Raw genomic sequence first — 20,711 nt, forward strand, 5'->3', positions numbered from 1 at the left:
TTGTCAAGGCAATTTCGAAATTACGACGCGCCTAATAGCATTGTTCCTTTTTATGTGCAGGAAGCTTCTCATCTGGTCTGAGCAAGTAGGCAAAAGCAGGGAGGCATATACCTTGGTTGTTATATTGAGTAGCAGCACGATCGAATGAGAAGGAGGGAGAGGAGGGGTGGCTGAGGACTCTGGTGTTGATGTAAACTTGGTAAGTCTTTTGTTCCCAACTACAGCCATGGTGATTGTGAAAGAGGATGGTCCAGATTGCAGCAGTTATCCTGTCGATTAATCCTAGGCCTGGCTGCGCCCCAGACATGTAAAAAGACAACTGTCATATCGGACCATCGTCCTAATTTTAGGGATAAAACAGAACGCTTCCTAACGTGACCGACGTGGTCGAACGAACAAGCGAGGAAAACTATTATTTCCTGCTAGTCTGCATGCGTACGTCTCCAGCTGTGCATACATGCAAACTCTCCAGCTGTATATACTTCCTCCATTCCTAAATATAAATATTTTTATTGATTCCAATGCAAACGACATACAGAGCAAAATGAAAGAATCTACATTCTAAAATATGTCTATATACATCCGTATGTAGTCTTTATTAAAATCTCTAAAAAATATTATATTTAGGAACGGAGGAAGTAGATTGATTTTGCTTGATTGAATACATAGCCTTCAATTTGATTCTTTATCTATTCTGGATTTTTGATTCATATGTAAATTTCATTTTGCTTGATTCAATACATAGCCTTGCATCTCTCTTTTTTTTCCCTATTATGGATTTTTGTTTGCTTCATCTAAATCAGAATTTAATTTTGCTTGATTGAATATGTACAATTGCATTTCAACCCTCATTCGGGACGATTAAACAAAAATGGCTTATATTTTGCCCCCCTTCATCTATTTCTGTACAATTGCAGAAAGAGAATCGTCCACATCTACGTCACACACACATAATCTGATATTGCCCTTAACCGTAAGATTTGGCCTTAATTAATCCATGTTCATGTCTCCGAGTTCAGGAATCATTTATGTTTACAAAAAGCATTCTCTTTCTGCCTCATCATTCATGGACTATATTTGAACCCTTGACTTTTGGAGGCCCCCCGTGTTCTTGCAAACATTGTGGTACTCTGTTTTGGTGGTATGAAGAGTTTTAATAGTACTATATTTTTTGAGGAGTTAAAGTTTTGATCAGATAGGCCCAACATGACACAGCCCGGGGCCCAGGGCCCAGTTAAAACATGACTCGGCAGTTCAGCAGGTGCGTAATCGCTCTCCGAAGGCGGAAAACGCCTTCTCTCTCTTGGGTTCTCCCTCATCTCCTCCGTGACCTCTCTTTCCATGGCCGCCAAGAGGAACCTCGGCAGGTCGCCGCCGGCGGCGGCGGCGAATGCGAATGCGTAGGTCAAGAAAGACGACGAGGAGGGGCACTTCTCCTCGCACTCCTTCGCCGACCTCGGCCCCCACCACACCCCACCCTCTGCGCCCGCCTCCAAGGTCCCTCCCTCCCCCGTCTCCTATTCCCCGTGTCTCGGTGGCCCTAGTGATTTGGCTGTCCCCTTGGGGAGCTAGGAGAATTTATGCATATGATTTTCAAATTTCCAATCTGAATTATCAAAATGGTGTTCGTAGTTTGACAGAAGACATGTCCAGAACGTTCAGATATTCAGAGAGTACTAATATGTCAATGTTAATGCATTCACCAGTTTTGAGAGATATTCAGTGCGGTACTTTACAGCAAGACAGTGTCTAGGTATGATATTTCCACTAATCTCAGATAGAAGCAAAGCATTTCAGTCGCCTCTTTGTTCACTATACAAAGGCAACGATCAGGTACACATAGTTAATATTCGTTTAAAAGAACACAAATGTGGCCCTAGTGATCAAGTACACATATTTGTCACCTCTTTGAATCTTACTTAATCATCATATGTTTCATCAGGTTTCCATTTAGATATAGCATAAATTACTCTCCCTTTCCATCCTTGTAGCAGCCAACCACGATCTTCAACAGCAAAGAATTCCTCATGATAAAGTGAGTTCTTCTTTCGTACTATTTTCTTTAAGATGGCTGGATCAACAGGAAGCTGCTGGAACCCAGCCTTGTGGAACCTTGCTTGCCTCTCGGTCCTTTCTGCATCCTCACATGCTATGCTGTTAAGTGCATCCCGCCCAAATAGTACCCTCTCGATCATCTTTCTTGCTTCATTTTCCGGTGGAACAGTTGCATCAATCATGTCAAACATTGAAGAGTAATGGAACATAACCTCTTTGAAACGTTGCATGAAGAAGGGAGAACTGCGGTACCCGTTCACGGTGCCAGAAATAAAAATCTTTGGGTTGATCCTCCTCATAGTTTTGAGCACCTCGTCCCTTGTGCTATTTATGGCTTTGGTTTCATGACCAAGATTCTTCATCCGGAACATGGAGTTGATTATGAGGAATTCACCCTCGTCAATGTTAAGATCCTCAATTTTAATGGTCTCCCATCTTGAAGCAGTAATGCCCTGATACTGAAAAGGTACCTTGAACATGTTTGCATAATCAGCCAACCGCTTCCCTGTCTCCTCGATCATTTCGCAGGGGTGTAAACCTGGCTGGGGAGCATTTATACCTGTGATCCGAAGCTTAGGGGCTCCCTCTTCTTGCTTTGCAAACCTCTGAATCATTAATGGCCACTGAAAGCCGAAGCCGATGCCGAAATCAATGATGTGCACTCTTGGACGCCCTTGTGAGACATCAAGAATAGCTTGGTTGGCAAAGTGGTATGACGTCATGTCGAAAGGGCAAGATGCAATAAAAAGGCTGTAAGCCTCTAACCAGTCTGTGGTACTTGTTCGCCTTTCCATGAGATTTTGATAAACCTGACTCCCGGTCCCAGCCAGGCGTGCCTCGAGGCCATCCACCAAGTAAAATGCCAGTCTCTGGGTACAATTACCATCTGGTGAGGAGTGTTGCCTTATCAACTTTAGGATTTTACTGGCCAACAGGAGCTTTTGCGCAATTGATGAGGAGATTCCCGAGATCAACCAACTCTCTCCTCGGTTGCTTCCTCTGCCATAGCTTCAGACGTCCTTCGCTCCGGCCTTTCTGTGAGCTATTGTTTCCTTCCCCCGCCATCTTTCTCGCAGTCTTGTTCTTCGATCGAAACTCTTCCGACCATAGCATAGCAGAACTCGGTCAAAATTTTCGTTTCGAATTATAGCACAAATTGTGATGGCATGATGTTTATTGCTCCTTCCTTGAAAGATATCCCAGCTCCTTTGGTCTGCCACCTCAAAGATTGCATTTTCGCTCCTCTCTACTACTTTAAACTTCGTAGTCAGTTGGGAAGTATAAAATACGTCATTCTTTAAATATATCACCAGCTTATAAATACTTGGAGCAAACATCTTTTCCTCCTCGACATCTCTCTGACAATGCAAGGCAGGGAAGAGAGTTTCAGAAGTCCATCCAACACTTACCAATAGATGGTCTGGTAGAAAAAGACTCCTGTTGCAGGTATATGGACTCAACGGGGTTGCTGAGGGCTGTAACACATTGTAACTGGAATAGTCATTACTGAAGCTAGTGGTCCTGAGCCTCTTGTAACGGCTGGTCCCACTCTTATCAGAGTTGTCTGGTTTGCTGTTGCTATGCAATGGCGGCCAATTAGTAGCCGGCACGTATACCCCCCCAAGAATGTCACGGAATGGCTTCTCGGCAGCCTGGAGAGCAGCCTCCCCTTGGCATATATCGACCCTCTCGTCGACGTCTTCCATCAGCATCTGGCTTATGTAGTGAAGAGCATCGTTTGATCTGATCTGGCGGTGTTCAGGGCTACCCCCTGCAGCAATCGGAACTTGGTTTTGTCCAAGGCTGCTAGTGACTCCACCAAGCAGATATGTGCTTGGTTGGTTGGCTGGGTTAAGAACTGTCGAGTGTGGATCACTCAGGTCGTAGTTGTACACGGTGAGTTGCTTCTCGGAAGAGGAATTACCATCGTATGGTTGGTCGGTTGCTGCGATGCCATCCAGATTGTCACGGAGTGGTTCAATCGCCATTCTGGAAAGTCGGCTTTCCACCTCAATATTAGATATATGATTCTTCTTTGGCCCGCAGCAAATGCATCAGCTTGTTTCCTGGAAGATGGAAGCTAAATTAGTAAATTATATGAGACGACAGTCCACCTTGCCCATGTGCTAAAATCTAGAATGTCCGTAAAATGGAATTCTGCTTCCCTCTGCTTCTTACTGTTTATTAGATATTCAGCTTATGATTTTTTTGGCATGCCATCAGTGGCGGAGCTTGACAAGGTTCAATGGTGTGTGTGTGGGGGGGGGGGGGGGGGGGGGGGCAAGAAAACTATTTCTTCTAATCTAAACCCAGTTAAACATAGAATGTTTAAGCATCAATAACAGAAACTTCACACCTAGCGATTTGCGAACCCACGAACAAGCCTAATACCACTATTCATATTATTTATTTGCAGGGGGCTCCTCATCTGATATGAGCTAGTAGCAAAAGTAGGGAAGCACACACCTTGGTTATTGAGGAGCAGCATCAGATCCAATGCTTTGAGAGGAGTAATGAGGATGTGGGCTATGAAAGACGAATAGTGAGGCTATGGTTAGATTTATACTGTATTTTTGTTGTTCCTCTACCATTGTTGCTTCGTTCCCAACGTAAGCCATGGTTCTTGTGACAGAGAATGAGTCCAGATTACAGCAGTTATCCTGTCGATTAGTTCTAGGCCTGGCCGCCACCAGACCTATAAAAAAGGGTTTATTAGGAGCGCTTGCATGGGTTTCAACACTATTAAGGTTCCCTAATTGAATTGTTAAAAAATCCGAGGTAATCCAAAGAAGGAGAAGCACTTTAGCACTTTAGCTTATTCTACACCCCCTAGTAATGCTATATACAAAATCTAGTAAAGCGGTGTACAAAATGTAGTAATTTGGAAAATATTTTTTTACTAGCCAAGTTTTCAGTTTACTCTATTTTTACAAAAATTACTATATTTTGTATACTCTGTTACTCTGTTACTCTAGTTTTCAGTTTACTCTATTTTTACTCACTCTTAGTTTAGCGTTACTAAGCTATATGAAGCTTTTCATCCTCTCTCTCCATGGCCGCCAAGAGGAAGCTTGGCAGGTCGCCGCTGGCGGTGGCGGCGAATGCGAAGGCGTAGGCCAAGGAAGACGACGAGGAGGGGCACTTCTCCTCGTGCTCCTTGGCCCGCCTCCAAGGTCCCTCCCCCTCTCATTCCCTGTCTCTGTGTGGTAGTCCCCTCGGGCTCGGGGAACTAGGAGGTCACCACCTAATGTCGTCCACGTCTTCTTTGAGAAACAATATGTACATATGATTTCCTGGTTTTCAAAATGATATTTGTACTTTTGTAGTTTAAAGTAGAAGTTTGACACAAGGCATGTCCAAAGCGTCACCCACCAAGAAGTTTGACATTAGTGCAATCTATTGGATTCCAGTTTAGATTAAGTCCAATTGCCGTCTTCAAAATCAGAAATGGCAATCCTCTCATCTTCCATATCGCCGGTTTTTACTTTACAGCAAATCCAGTGTCTAGGTATGGTATTACCATTAATCTCATGTCTTGTAGGTCCACCTGATCCACTTTATTCATCAGGAATTAAAAAGAACGACAGAAGCAAAGTATTTTACAGCCATCTTTTTGTTCACTATACAAAACAATGACCAACAGACCCAGCTATGGGCTGAATAACTAATTCGGAAGCACTCACCCACGACAACGGAACATAGCAAATTCGGGGCTTGATTGCGAGGAACTTGGGCGAAGCTCAGATAACACCATAAGGGCCAATCAGGAACACTGGCGGCTAGGGTTCACCCCAATACAAGCAGAATAATCTGGAAGTCTCTCAAACCTTTTGGCTTTATGGCCTTACAAATGGGATGAGAACGAAGATAAGGTAAAACAGAGTGGTTGGCCACTGTAGCCTTTGCCGGAAAGTTTAAGACGTCTTCAGCAGCATAAAGTACTTATCATCATATATAATCTCTGGAAAGGAAAAGTTGTTTGAATCTTACTTATCATCATGTGTTTCGTTAGGTTCCCATTTAGATATAGCATAAAGTACTCTCCCTTTCCATCCTTGTAGCAGCCAACCGCGATCTTCAACAACAAAGAATTCCTCATGAGAAAGTTTGTTCTTCATTTGTACTATGTTCTTTAAAGTGGCTGGATCGACAAGAAGCGGCTGGAACGCAGCCTTGAGGCACCTTGCTTGCCACTGCCTGTAACTTTCTGGCCTCTCAGTTCTTTCTGCACCTTCACATGCTATGATGTTAAGTGCATCCTGCCCAAATAGTATCTTCTCAATCATCTTTCTTGCTTTGTTGTCCGGTGGAGGAAAATTTGCATCAAGCATGTCAAACATTGAAGAATAATGGAACATAACCTCTTTGAAGCGTTGTATGAAGAAGGGTGAACAGCTTAACCCACTCACGATGCCCAAAATAAGAATCTTTGGGTTCATCCTCCTCATAGTTTTTAGCACCCTATCCCTACTATTTACGGCTTCGGTTTCATGGCCGAGATTCTTCATCCGGAACATGCAGTTGATTATCAGAACCTCATCCTCGTCAATGTTAAGATCCTCAATTTTAATGGTATCCCATCTTGAAGCGGCAATGCCCTGATACTGAAAAGGTACCTTGAACATGTTTGCATAATCAGCCAACCGCTTCCCTGTCTCCTCAATCATTTCACAGGGGTGGAAACCTGGCTGAGGAACGTCTATACCTGTGATCCGAAGCTTAGGGGCTCCCTCTTCTTGCTGTGAAAACCTCTGAATCATTAATGGCCACTGAAGGCCGAAGCCGATACCAAAATCAACGATGTGCACCCTTGGTTGCCCTTGTGAAACACCAAGAATTGCTTGGCTGGCAAAGTAGTGTGCCGTCCTGTCGAAAGGGCAGGATGAATGAAAATGGCTGCAAGCGTCTAACCAATCTGTGGTACTTGTTCGCCTCTCCATGAGGTTGCGATAAACCTGACTCCCGATCCCAGCCAAGCGTGCCTCGAGGCCATCCGCCAAGTAAAATGCCAGTCTCTGAGTACAATCACCATCTGCTGAGGAGTGCTGTCTTATCTTCTTTAGGAGTTCACTGGCCTCCAGGTGGTCGTGTTCTGCCACAGCTTGTGCGCATTGGACGAGGAGAGTCCCGAGATCAACCAACTCTCTCCTCGGTTGCTTCCTCTGCCATAACTTCTGATGTCCTTTGCTCCGGCCTTTCATCGAGCTCTTGTTGCCTTCCTCTGCCATAACTTCTGATGTCCTTTGCTCCGGCCTTTCATCGAGCTCTTGTTGCCTTCCTCTGCCATCCCTCTTCGCGATCTTGTCATTTGTTCAAAACTCTTCCGACCATAGCATAGCAGAATCCGGTCGAATTTTTCATTTCGAATTATTGCACAAGTGGTGAAGGCAAGATGTTTATTGCTCCTTCCTTCCAAGATATCCCAGTCCCTTGGGTCTGCCACCTCAAAGATTGCATTTTCGCTCCTCTCTCCTACTTTCTCATTTGTAGTCAGTTTGGTAATAGAAAGTATGCCATTCTCTAAATATATCACCAGCTTATCAATACTTGGAGCAGCCATCGTTGCCTCCTTGACACCTCTCTGACGATGCAAGGCAGGGAAACCAGATCTAAAAGTCGGTCCAACACTTATAAATGGATGTTTTTGTAGAGAAAGACTCCTATTGCAGGTATATGGACTCAACGGGTTTGTTAAGGGCTGTAACATGCTGTAACTGGAATTGTCATTACTGAAGCTAGCGCTCCAGAGCCTCTTGTAACGGCTGGTCCAACTATTATGAGAGTTACCTGTTTCGTTGTTGCTATGCAATGGCGGCCAGTTAGTAGCTGGCGGGTATACCGGCCCAAGGATGTCACGGAATGGCTTCTCGGCAGCCTGGAGAGCAGCCTCCTCTTGGCACATGCCGACCAGTGTCTCATCAACGTCCTCCATTAGCATCTGGCTTATGCAGTGAAGAGCATCGTTTGATCTGATCCGGCGGTGCTCAGGGCTACTACCCCCTGCGGCAATCTGAAATTGGTTTTGTACAAGGCTGCTATTAAAGTTGCACAACCCGGGGCCGGTGGCTGCAGCATGCAGATACGTGCTTGCTCCAGTGGTTGTTGGCTGGGCCAGGAACAGCGGACTACTCAGGTCATAGCTGTCCACGGTGAGTTGCTGCTGGGAAGAGGAGGCGCTGTCCAGATCGTCAAGGAGAGGTTCGATCGCCATTCTGGAAAACCTCCTCCTATTTCCACTTCAAATGGAGGATTCTCCTGGCAGAACTGAACAAGACGCATGCGATTTTTCTTTGTACCACAGCAAATGAATCAGGTTGTTGCCTGCACACATACACACAAAAAAAGAGAGGGAAATTTAAGCTTATTTATGTGAGGTAATTTTTTACTTCACATTGCTCATCTGCTAGTCTGGAGTGATCCAGACTCCAATTGTTGGTGTCTGTCCGTAAAACGGAATTCCGCTCGGCGAGCACTTATTATTTTCCCTCATCTTCAGCTTATGACTATTTTGGCATGCCATACTGATGAAAAAGGAATTTTCGAGGGCATGCGGAAGCGAGCATAACTACTATTTTACCTGGTTAAACCTAGAATGTTTAGCATCAATATAGCAGAAAAAAGGACTCACCTCTGGTACTTGTCACGGCGATTTTGAAATTACGACGCCCCTAATAGCATTGTTCCTTTTTATTTGCAGGAGGCTCCTCATCTGATCTGAGCAAGTAGCCAAAGCAGGGAAACACACATTTTGGTTATCAAGCAGCAGCAGCAGGATCAGATCAGAAGCTTGGAGAAGGGAGGGAGAGGAAGGGGTCTTGTTATTAAACTGAGCATATACTGAGCTGTGGTGGCGATGTAAACCAAGTGTTTTGTTCCCAGCAACAGCCATGGTGATTGTGACAGAGGATGGTCCAGATTACAGCTGTTATCCTGTCGATTCGCCCTAGGCCCGACGGCCCATCATCGGACATATAAAGAAAGGTTTCAGTCATTATCAAGGTTCCTAATTGAGCGATACAGTTGTACAGTAGTACCAATGTTCAAGGAGTGTAAACACCTCTGAATTTTGTTTACAGCATCCACAGCAGTGTTAACCATGCATCTGCGACATCCAGACGCAATCTGTTAAAAATTCCGAGGTCGCTGAAAAAAAGGAGACGCACTATTCTTATTTTCCTTTTTTCCTTTTTCCATTCCACTTGATAGTTGATACTATATAGTTTTGGTTGAATTTTTCAATACTTCTCATTAAATAATCCCTTTTTCTGTTACTATTTCCACTATATTTTGATATTGGTTTCGTGGTATCATACAAAGCGTGGTATCACAATAGTGTATATATATTCTCTCGGCGCCGTATATGATAAAAGTAATATGAGTCCGTGCTCTTATATATAATAACAAAACAAAATACTGTTTACCTTGACGAAAACGACAGAAATGGGCAGACAATGGCGTATTTTCTTTGATCTCCATAGAGAAAGGCATCATATTTTTGTACGAGTCACCTATAATTGTAACTTGTTCCCGCATAAAAAAAAACAATTGTAACTCGTTCACCCAATATATAATTCACATTTCATATGATTTCATTTAGGGCTCACCTTTTCCTTTTGGACAGCAGGGACATCTTGTTCATCCGATGAAAGTGGGTCCGATTTTTTTTAAAAATGTGAGGGGGGGAGGGTCTTATTTTTCTTGGATGAATTCTGGGCCTGACAAGGTGGGCCTAACATGACACAGCCCAGGCCCAGCCAAACAACGACTCAGTATAGTACGTAAACGCTCTCGGAAGGCGGAAAAAAGCCTCCTCTGTTTCCTCTTCGGTTCGCCCTAAACCCCTTCCCCCTCTGCTCCTCCGCGACCTCCCTCTCCATGGCCGCCAAGAGGAAGCTCGGCAGGCCGCCGCCGCCGGCGGCTGCGGCTCCAGCGGCGCCGAAGGCTAAGGCCAAGGCGAAGGCCAAGGAAGACGACGCGGAGGGGCTCTTCTCCTCGCGCTCCTTCGCCGACCTCGGCCTCCACCCCACCCTCTGCGCCCACCTCCAAGGTCCCTCCCTCCCTCCCTCCCCCTCTCCAACTCCCCACGCCTCTGTGTCCCTAGTCCACTGTCTTCCATGTATTTTCCGCTTCCTGTTCGAGCTTCCCGTCGAAACAGCGACTAATTGAGGCATTTAGTCAGCAGCATCCCGTCAAATTAGTGCAGAAAGAACACAAATTTCATGGCTCTCCGTCCCAATATGGAACGGATGGAGCATAGATTCTTGGTTGCTGCCTGCTGGGTCAAATCTAGCAGAAGAGCTCACATATTTCGGTGAGATTTTGTGTATGGGATGCCCAAGTAGGATGCCTCTGTATCCTGCCGAGCACAGCCTGTGCACATTCTGCAGAAACTAATGTATACTTCTTACTCCCTTCAGCCTGCTTGCTGATGGTTCTGTGGTCTCGTTTCTCCGGTGCAGATAAGATGGGTTTCCAGGGGCCGACGCGGATCCAGGCCCAGGCGATCCCCGTCGCCATGTCAGGGCAGCACCTGTACGCGCCCATCAGAACCTCATTTTGCTCGACTGCATAAAATGCATTACCGCTTCTGTATTCAAAGGTTTCTTCGTTGTTGTTTGCGCTGCCAACCGCAGGCTCGTGAAGGCAGCGACCGGCACCGGGAAGACGCTCGCGTACCTCGCGCCGATCGTCCACCTCCTCCAGATGAGGGAGCCTCGTGTCGAGAGAACTCACGGAACTTTTGGTAATGGCTCATTGCGCTCTGCTCTTGTTCCTTTTTCTTTTTTGCTGCGTATACGTGGTGGATATGCTCTGTTTATCATGGTATTTTTTTTGTCATTATATCTGGTTGGTAGTTACTTATATCTGATGGAATTCAGCTATGTTACCAGTCTTTACAAGGAAAGTTGCTGATAAGCTGATTGATATGTCGGCTGAAAGCCTGAAACATAACCGAAAGGTCCAACAGAAACTATATCATATAACTATATAATTGAACTCTATCAGTTGCTATATGAAGGGTCCCTGATTAAATTCATCGATCAAATTTCAATGGAGCTGCAAAACTGTAAATCACTCTATTTACCTTGTGAAGAACCCTCGATATTCTGAATGATGTTACTAATTATTTGACCTGCAGCGTTGGTAATTGTTCCAACGCGAGAGCTGTGCTTGCAGGTTTATGGGATTGCGCAGCAGTTGGTGCATCGCTTTCACTGGCTTGTCCCTGGGTATGTAATGGGTGGTGAGAGCAGATCAAAAGAGAAAGCAAGACTGCGGAAAGGTATATCTTGTCCCGTCAAGGAGTTGACGCAACTTCTCATATAAAATGTTGCCTTCATACTACAATCTTGTATTTTGACTCCACATGTTTTCTCTAGGAATATCAATCCTAATTGCCACTCCTGGGCGCCTTCTGGACCACTTACAGCATACTTCATCATTTGTTTATTCAAATTTGCGCTGGATAGTTTTCGATGAAGCTGACAGGTCTGCTAGTCATAAATTCATCGTTTTCTTGACGTTCTTATCCAATGGACACAGCTCTTACTGCAACGGTGTTTATTTGTATTCATGCAGCATTCTTGAGCTTGGTTTTGGAAAAGCAGTCGAGGATATACTAGGGCTCTTGGGTTCCAGGAATGATGCTTCCGATGAGAATAAAAGCAAAACTGACCCTATGCAAAGGCAAAACCTTCTCTTATCAGCAACTCTCAACGAAAAGGTGAACCGCTTAGCCAACATTAGTTTGAAGAACCCAGTGATGATTGGACTTGACGAACAAAACAAGCCTTCTGAGAGGTCCAGTGCCCTAGGGAAGAAGCACACTTCCTTATTATCTGATGATGAGGACGAAATGCCTAAAAAGCACAATAATGTAGTGGAACCTGCGGTTGATGATTTTAAGCTTCCTGCACAGTTGGTTCAAAGATATGTTAAAGGTAGCGGAAATTTGCTCGCTTGGAACTTTACATTCTTGTCATGTTTTGCTTTTGTAGTTACCGCAATGCTTTTTGTTTTATGCAGTTTCATGTGGTTCGAGGCTTGCGGTTCTCCTTACCATTCTGAAATCTCAATTTGAAAGACAAGTGTCCCAGAAGGTATTTTCTATATACCATGAAGCTGTTTAACTTTCACTAGCCTTTTTATTTTTACCGCAAGTTTTGCTTGTCACAATGTACGCTCTGGAGGTCCTGAGAATTGAGTTAGTTTTCTTCTTCCTTCGGCAGGTTGTTGTTTTCATGTCAACATGTGACGCTGTAGATTTCCACCACACTGTACTCAGCCAGCTTGAGTGGAGCCGTGGCCTCGCATTAGACACAGATAAGAAGCAAAAATTTCTTGGCTGCAAGGTGTTCCGTCTACATGGTAACATGGACCAGGAAGACCGCAAAAAGTCATACCTGGGATTCAGTTCTGAAAAATCTGCAATCCTTGTATGTACTGATGTTGCTGCCAGAGGCTTGGACATTCCGAAAGTTAGGTGCATCATACAGTATGATTCACCTGGGGAGGCTTCTGAATATGTTCACAGGTACCTTAAGCATCTCATGTCATGCATTTTTAGGTTATACTGGTCTCATAGTTTCTCCATAATTGTTGCCAGATTCTTTGTTCATATGCAACTGAATGAAGCAAGCACACATAGTTCTTTCTCTTCATTACTGTCAATCTTGTACACTGTTTAGCTCTTTCTTGTGAACGCTATGGCGTTTTCTAGTTTTTTTAAAGAAGATTTGATGTTATAAGCTAATAAAGACAGTTTACCTCATACTTCGTCTGCACTATCATCTTCGTCTGGGCATGCTTCAGTTTCAATAACATCAGTTGTTTGTTATAGGGTTGGAAGAACTGCAAGGATTGGTGAAAAGGGAGAGGCCCTCCTGTTTCTCCAACCTGTCGAACTTGACTACTTGAAAGACCTAGAGCTACATGGTGTATCTCTGACAGAATACCCCTTCCAAAAGGTTTTAGACGGTTTCCCCGTGAATGGGGAGAAGCCTCTCAAGAGGAAGCCAATATCTTTAGATATGCACCCATGGATACTCTCTGTACAGAGAACGCTGGAAAATTACGTCGCATCCGAGGTAACACACATCTTTTTATTTTCTTCCTTCGGTGGACTCTTGCCATCTCGAGTAGCTGGAAGAACAGCTCCGATTGCACGTTTATTGTGAATATCATGCTTCTGCCGATCTCAACAAGTGTGCTATCGTATTCTCTTATCTAGGCCACAACAAATAAGCTTGCCAGAGATGCCTTCTGTTCCTGGCTTCGCGCTTACACCGCCCACCGCGGTGAGCTGAAGAAGATTTTCATGGTGAAGAAGCTCCACCTGGGACATGTCGCGAGAAGCTTCGGGTTGAAGGAGCAACCCTCGCTGGTCGGGAGGTCGCACCAGGTGCAACTCAAGAAGAGGAAGAAAGAACAGAAACGCGAAGGACAAGGACCGACCAAACGGAGAAAATTCCCCACCAAGAAGTGAATTCCCATATGGCAATAGAAGATCATCACACAGGAGACAGCACCTGATGGATGGTGGATCATGAAACTAACAGCAGCAGCGATTTTTTGCAAGAAACTCATGAGAGCTAGACAACTAATTTACTGTGCAACCACAGGATTTTGTCATGTGTAACTTGGATGTAAAATGTTTGATTATCTTTGATCATAACTCTCGTCTTGTTTGTCAAAACCTCATGCTCGTCTGTTCATCCGTTTGGAAGCAAGTGCTCGCTCGAAATCACGAAATAACAAAATCTCACGATGATCTACATGTTAAAACATTTTATTGAACCGACGCAAGAGAATGATATCCAATAGTTACATGTCAAGCATACCGAACATGTTCTGCCAACAGCTGATATGCTAAGATGGTTCTATCAAAATTACACTGGGATTCAGAAACGACGTTGCTGCCTGAACCGATTTTGATACAATGCTGTTCTAGGGCTCTTCAATAATCTACAGAGTTCTGGTGAATTTTTTTTCTCTCCAGCCAATCCGATCCCAAATCACGGTATGTTCAACAAAGGGGCTTCTCATCAAAAGTGAGCCAAACTGTACACAAGGATCCATGAAAGCTGCAAGCAACACAACAACAACAATCATCTTGTCAGTTTGTCAGTAACCATCATCTTCTGATTGAATATGCATTGCCAAATAAGTAATGTGCTTGCTATCTGCTACCACTACTTCAAGTTTTTATGTACTCCCTCCGTTCCTAAATATCCGTCTTTTTAGAGATTTCAAATGGACTACCATATACGGATGTATATAGACATATTTTAGAGTGTAGATTCACTCATTTTGCTCCGTATGTAGTCACTCGTTGAAACCTCTAGAAAGACAAATATTTAGGAACGGAGGGAGTACTTGCTACTGCAGTTGCACATGGCAGTCTGGATTTCAGAATGGTTACAGAGAAGTGAGAACCGCAACATCATGACGGTAGAAAGAACCAAGAAAGGCAGTCTGGGTTTCAGAATGATTTTCAGATTTGCTTGGGACACAACTAGATTGGAACTGATGAAACAAAAACTGTTGAATGAAAGGCTTTACCAGGAAAAGGGTGAAAGATGCGAACATCCCCTCCTGAAGCAGCGCGCCATGGCCTCCGAATTCTTCCTCGTCGACCTTCAATAGGTGCGCATAGTACCAGTAAATTATGCCAGAAGAAATGGCCACGAACCTGTGAGAAGTCAGGCAGTATATAACCATCAAGAGCTCACATACAGGTACCCAAAACAGGGCCCTAATGACTGAAAACATATATTCCAACAAAAAAATACATCTCAATGGGCTCATGGCAGCAACACTGGATCTCAATTTTGTGCGAAAACCTTGCACGCATTCCAAATTTGAAAACAGCTAATTATTACTCACAATCCCAGAAATAACTGAAACGGCAAGAACCATACACCCCGGGCAGGCCGAAAAAAAAAGAGAGGAGATCCTCAATTGAGGTACTACAAGAACATGTGTGCTGTGCTCAGGCCTTGCAAATCCAGCAACTCCCTGAACAACATATTCCCCCTAAAATTCGTTCAACTCCAGCAGCACCCCCAAATGGCACCCCCTAAATAACATTTGTAACGGCTAGTTCTCCAAGGAAGGGGAACCTTGGCGCAGCGGTGAAGCTGTTGGAGTCACGGGTTCGAGTCCTGGAAACAGCCACTTGCAAAATACCAAAGGGAGGAGGCTCCCCTGACAAACCGCACCCTGCAGTTGGGTCACTGACATGTGGGCCAGCATGTAGGTTGGCAGGGTGCGGTACGTCAGGGGAGCCACCTCCGTACCAAAGACCATCCAAAGTGGTCGGACCCTTCCCCGAACCCCCCGCGAGCGGGAGCTACATGCACCGGGCTGCCCTTTTTTTACTTCTCCAACGGCTAGTTTTCATGTCCATATACACAAGTTCATCCCCCATATCTCTCTCGCTCTCTCTCACACACACACTCCTGTCTCTGTCTCCTCTTCCACATCACATTCCCCATCTCTCCCGCAACGAAATGAGCCGCCACCGTCGCAGCTTGGCCTGGCAATACTTCCTGGATTCCTCGTCCGACGAAGAGGAGCTACTCTACATGGCCGCAATCATAGCACAAGAAGAGCAAGAGCGGCTGGACGCTCCTCCAGAGCACAGCATTTCTGCGCCGGCAAGTCTCTGCTCCTCTGTCTTTGACGCATCCGGTACAACCTCCCGCGTCCACCAGCCCACTGCATCCACCACATCCACCGCGACCTCCCGCGTCCGCCGCGCCCGCCGCCCCGGCTCCGCTCCCCGGTCACCGCCCCCGCGGCGCCGCGGATCGCCTGCGCGGACGGCGGTGACCGCCTCTCCCGCTTCCCCAGGCCACCCTGTCAGCGGCGTGGCGGCCGGAAGGAGGAGCCTTCCGGCCGGCTTCGTCGCGCGGACCGGGGAGGGGACGGAGGCGGAGCCCGGGGTCGAGGAGAGCGGATAGCCGGTGAGGCGAGAGGGGAGCCGCTGCCGGCACGACGACTCCACGGGCAAGAAAAGAGAGAAGAAGAAGCGGGGGGCTGGCGGGAGATTCGGGGCGCTTACAGGACGATCCAGGCGGCGCCGACGAGCGGGACGGCGCCCCAGAGGAGGCCGCAGGCGAGCCCGACGGCCTGGCGGATCCAGTGCACGGCGTCCAGCAGCCGGTCCTTGTCCCATGGCGCCTCCGGGTCGAGGTACCGCGCGAGGCCGGACGGCGCCGCGTGCCCGGCGCCGCCGCCCTGCTGCGCCGCCTGGCTCTTCTTCGCCGCCGACGACGACGGCTTCGCCCGCGCCATGGTGGGTGGGGGCAGGCGGCGGCGGCGGCGGCGGGATCGAGGTGTGGGGGAAGACGGCGATGGGATCGAGGTGGAGGAAAATAGTCGTCTTTCCCTCTTTTGGACTGGAGAAGAAGAAGATCTCGGGCGTGTTTGGTTGGTGGTTGGGGTTTTGCGCGCAGGCCCTCGGATGATGTTAAATATTGCGTATATGCCCCTAAAAAGTGAAAAAGCAAATCATTGGCCCACCATGGGTGAACCTTTTTTTTTAGAGAAATCATTAGTGTGCTTCATTTCATTGCCATTGTTCGGTTCAGAGCCGGATTTTGCAACAACAAAAAACATGGGAAAAAATGAAATCTTGTTTTTCGATAATGTCCATTTCAGTTCGCGGGGTTTTAAAGCGCGGGAATATACAAAACACACGATTGAAGTGTCGTGTTATCTTGGATCTTAGGAGCATATGATTTAGAAAACCAGATGAATTTTGAACCAGAGAGTGAGAGTGTTTGGCAGCACAGACAGAAAAGGTAATCTTTACCAAGAGGTCCGCGCCGATGAACCAGAGAGAGTGTTAGCCATAAACAGATGCAAATTGGCGAAGTGGCTATGAACCAAACATACGCCGAAGATCTCGACCATGGAGAACAACATTGCACGGCTCAACAATAGATCCTGCATCGCAGACACAGCGAAACCACGCCCAGAATTACATCCGCCTTTCGGCACCAAGCCCTCCCCGCGACACAAACCATGTCCAAAATCACATCAACGCTTCGGAGGCCACACCAAACTCTGTTCTAAACGGTCGACAGACAACTCCGCAGGCTTTCCGCGAGCCAAGCCGCCATCCGTGGAGGTTAAAGGGGGCTGAAGAATAGCATTCTCTTTGGGGGGGTTAATGGGGGTTGAACGATAGCCGGGTCTCCTGCGCAACGGCGTTTGCAGGGAAGAGCGGGATGGCCAAGTCATCGGTTAAGGATTAGTTTGGCCAGGTCAGGGTACGCATCGGCTGGCGACTCACCCGTTCCCCCCTGCTGCACAAAACAATGGGGAAAAAAATCGTGTTATTTGCCTGTATGCATAATTGCGTAATGGGGAAAAAAACGTAGGAGGTTTGCATAAGCAAAGAGCAAAAAACTGAGGTATGCTGAACAGAATCCAAATGCGGCAATTTTTCGCACCGAGTGTGAAGCGTGATTTTGTTAATGCACTTCTCATTTCAGCAAGTCAAAGATAAACCATGGCACTCCTACTTGGTTTTTACACCTTATACCTACAAAGAGTTTCAGATAGCAAGCAATGTCACTGGCTAGCCAACAGTACAACAAAAACTGCAAGGCCACAGATTTGTCGTTCTTGCTGACAGGATACTAGGTCATACCAAATTTAGCGAGAAATCATTGTTAGATCAATTAGTGGGAGTAGTCTGGCAGTGATTAATATACACAGAAACTGGTCTAGCCCTCTGAAACATTTATTACTTGCTCCACGGAAACCACATGCGCAAAGAAGCAATATCGAACAAAAAGTAGGTACGCCCGACTTGCTGGTGTGTTATTTGCAACATGGGAATAATAATCAGAATTGATATTTTGGTGTACAAGCTGTTTTCCTCCAGAGTATTTTCTAGACCAAAGGCCAGACGGTCCCGATTTATAGAAAGCCATCACAAGTACGCGGTGGCAGTTTAAGAACTCCAGGTTTCATGTTCCTCTAGATAATGCTAAACTGAAAATAGGGGTGATGAGACGGTTACCACAAAACGCGGGGAGCGACGCACAGAACCAGGAGATGCTGCCGATAGGGCGGAAGCTTTTCTCTTAGCGGGAAGAGCCGGCTTCCTGTTCTTACTTTGAGAATTACTTTTATCTCTATCATTTTTGCTTGTGGAGTCAACTGACTTTGTCACCGGAGATGAGATGGGTATAGCGGAAGCATCTGAACAAACTGTTGGGCTTACAGGAAGATCCCCTGCGAAAGACAAAGCAATTAAAGATTAAAGATTACATGACAAAGGACAAACGCTTAAGTGAATAAACAGGCAAAGGAAGGTTCAGTTCCATGGAGAGAAAAATAGAAGACCCAATCTTGTACGTGAAAATCATACGGTGGATTATTTGGAACATTTGACATATGGTTTGGGCAATTCTCAAACGTCGGAACCAAAAAGTCGCCGATTTATAGAACCTCTGTAATGTTGACATCAGATACAGTTTGGAGTTCCAGGAAATGAGCCTCATATGGTTACTGGCGGAAACAGACCTGATGAAGCTTATTGTGCCTTACTAGCACGCAGAAGTGAAGGAAGGAAATCCAGATTGTTTAAGATGCTTATGAACCTGATGCTTGTTCGTACAAAAAAAAGGAAAAATATATTGGGTACCATTCAAAGCAGCAGCCTGGAACCTCTGTCGGATTATTCTTACAAACTTGACTAGATCGTTAGTGAGGTTCAAATCCTTCACCAGTTCCTCAGAATCTTCCACGGGTGGACTACATCGAAGTACTGCTATGAATAAAAAGAATGTGTGTTTTACGACCAACCATGTGAAATGAAATATGAGGTATAAATTTAAGATGAAATCCATGTGAAGTTCCAACTCACAGGTACATCTATCTTTGTCAAACTTTAGGGAAAATGAAAACTCCTTCTCAGGACTTTGCGAGTCAACCTTGTCGAATATGAATTTCACGCCTTAAGAAAAAGAACAAAAAAATCAGGGGTAATCATGACGACATCAACATAATTTCCTTAAGCATGGCACCAAATTATCAATTACCTTCCCCTTCGACAACGGCCTGGAAGCCAACGCGCTTTTGGTACCAGCAGATAGCCTTTTCCATGCCTTTCATCAGTGTAACGTCTTCATCATTCTTTGCTTCAAAAGCCTCAGCAGCTGCCACGGCACATTGAGAATTACTACATCGGTGTCACATAAACTACTACCTCGGAACAGTTCAGTTAAGGAAACAAGCGTGACTGACAAACAGGTACCACAAAGCTACGCTGCATCAAACGATATACGGCGACAACGGCATAACTCCCCAAATGCTGAACTAGAAGTATTTTGAAGTTACCCTCGAGCACATCCGAAATGACCGCGGCATGCCGCTCGCTCCTGCTCCTCTGACCGGTGACCAGGTCTCTTAGCTGCTCGCTTGTTGCAGCCGAGGCCGAAATCGACTCCCGGAGTCGCTTGCATTTCGACTCCATGGTGAGTTTAACTGCAAAAGTTGACACACACACACACACACACACACACACACACACACACACACACACACACACAGAGAGAGAGAGAGAGAGAGAGAGAGAGAGAGAGAGATCAGGCACGCCATGAAGCAATCAAAGAAGTGGGCGGAACCGTGCTCGACATTAAGCAAAGGAATGTGCAGATTTCAGGGCACTTACGAGACAGAGCTTGCCCTAGGTCGGCTTCCAGGTCCCGCAGCCGCTTCTTGAATTCGACGAGGTCCTCTGAAACACGGAGAATCTCGTCAATCGGAGGGGAAACCACGTATATATCGAGTCCGGAATCTGAAGAAGTTCGCCAACATTTGGCCGGCTGAAAAGAGGGGCCCTTGGGAAAAAGATTGGGGTTTTCAGTTTGGGCAGAGACGAGAGGGGGTGAGGGAGGGAGGGGGGGCGTGCCTCGGCGCGAGAGGCTCTGGTGGGCGCCGGAGACGGCGGAGCGGGCGGCGGCGCGGACGGCCGCCGAGGCGGAGGCGAAGCGGTCTCGGCCGGCGGCCATCTGCCGGTCGCACGCCGCCCGCTGCGCCGCCAGGTCCTCCGCCGTCTTCGACCGCGGCTGGTCCATACCTGCCGCCGTATCCTCGCGGCGGCTGAGGGGCTTGGGCCGCCGGCGAGGAGCGCAAGGCGGCGCCGGTGAGAGCGGGCGAGGAGCAAGGCGCTGCTCTCAGCCGCTGTCTGCTCAAGGTTGTAGAAGTGGGACACACCAACCAACCGCGTCTAGCTTCTCTCTGTTTTGGGGGTATTTTCCGGTTTTGCCCCTCTCCCAGGGTTTAAGCAGTTCTCTTTGGCAGTCTCCCCATGGGCCCACCGTTCAGTGAGAGAAAGAGAGCGGAGAGGTAGGGCTGCAGACGCCGAATCAAAGCCTAACTTGACACCCTTTCTGGTTCCAAGCCTGCTACATAAAGGTAGAGACAGCGGCTCAAAAAAATGACAATGGAGCTCCAAATGGCCACCCTTCAACTAGAAGATTGAACAGCGGCATTTGCATAGGCCGGCAGATGGCCACGACCGCTAATTCATCCATAGGAGGAGGAGAGCGATGTCGGGCGTCGTAGCTCCATCGCGGTCACCGCTAATAATATGCTTGGAGAGGATCATCCGCGGGATGTTCCAAATGCTTCGC

The 20,711-nt window shown here is 46.6% G+C and overlaps 3 protein-coding genes, 1 long non-coding RNA gene and 1 pseudogene across 10 annotated transcripts; 2 read left to right on the top strand and 3 right to left on the bottom strand.

Annotated features, from left to right (window-relative positions):
- Positions 1–1,282: 1,282 nt before the first annotated feature.
- Positions 1,283–9,294, top strand: LOC123104272 (uncharacterized). Of its 2 annotated transcripts, XR_006450233.1 has the most exons (3): positions 1,289–1,497; positions 4,472–4,608; positions 8,753–9,294. It is a non-coding gene; the product is annotated as an uncharacterized lncRNA (long non-coding RNA). The 2 variants fall into 2 exon arrangements; XR_006450234.1 differs by lacking the exon at positions 4,472–4,608 and having other exon boundaries at positions 1,283–1,497.
- Positions 1,920–4,043, bottom strand: LOC123104218 (scarecrow-like protein 9; annotated as a pseudogene).
- Positions 9,295–9,868: 574 nt separating the features above from the next.
- Positions 9,869–13,750, top strand: LOC123104225 (DEAD-box ATP-dependent RNA helicase 17). Its single transcript, XM_044525992.1, has 10 exons — positions 9,869–10,102; positions 10,515–10,587; positions 10,689–10,798; positions 11,195–11,338; positions 11,436–11,544; positions 11,635–11,996; positions 12,082–12,155; positions 12,285–12,589; positions 12,896–13,142; positions 13,286–13,750. The coding sequence occupies exons 1-10, from the start codon at positions 9,931–9,933 to the stop codon at positions 13,538–13,540; spliced, it is 1,851 nt and encodes a 616-aa protein (XP_044381927.1). The 5' UTR covers positions 9,869–9,930; the 3' UTR covers positions 13,541–13,750.
- Positions 13,751–13,827: 77 nt separating this feature from the next.
- On the bottom strand, positions 13,828–16,590 carry LOC123104262 (respirasome Complex Assembly Factor 1). Its single transcript, XM_044526049.1, has 3 exons — positions 16,121–16,590; positions 14,617–14,746; positions 13,828–14,138 (listed from the first exon to the last, which is right to left on the bottom strand). The coding sequence occupies exons 1-3, from the start codon at positions 16,351–16,353 to the stop codon at positions 14,100–14,102; spliced, it is 402 nt and encodes a 133-aa protein (XP_044381984.1). The 5' UTR covers positions 16,354–16,590; the 3' UTR covers positions 13,828–14,099.
- A 350-nt stretch (positions 16,591–16,940) lies between these two features.
- LOC123104234 (kinetochore protein SPC25 homolog) lies at positions 16,941–20,315 on the bottom strand. 6 transcript variants are annotated; one of them, XM_044526031.1, is made up of 9 exons: positions 19,988–20,315; positions 19,748–19,813; positions 19,414–19,560; positions 19,116–19,232; positions 18,941–19,030; positions 18,719–18,844; positions 18,092–18,306; positions 17,517–17,608; positions 16,941–17,366 (listed from the first exon to the last, which is right to left on the bottom strand). In XM_044526031.1, exons 1-8 carry the CDS (start codon positions 20,151–20,153, stop codon positions 17,603–17,605), a joined length of 933 nt encoding a protein of 310 aa, XP_044381966.1. In that variant the 5' UTR covers positions 20,154–20,315; the 3' UTR covers positions 16,941–17,366; positions 17,517–17,602. The 6 variants fall into 6 exon arrangements, with proteins under 6 accessions (XP_044381966.1, XP_044381962.1, XP_044381946.1 ...); XM_044526027.1 differs by having other exon boundaries at positions 16,941–17,369; XM_044526011.1 differs by lacking the exon at positions 17,517–17,608 and having other exon boundaries at positions 16,941–17,369; positions 18,719–18,841.
- Between the last annotated feature and the right edge of the window lie 396 nt (positions 20,316–20,711).

Source organism: Triticum aestivum, chromosome 1B (assembly GCF_018294505.1).
Source record: "Triticum aestivum cultivar Chinese Spring chromosome 1B, IWGSC CS RefSeq v2.1, whole genome shotgun sequence".
NCBI classification, from domain to species: Eukaryota; Viridiplantae; Streptophyta; class Magnoliopsida; order Poales; family Poaceae; genus Triticum; species Triticum aestivum.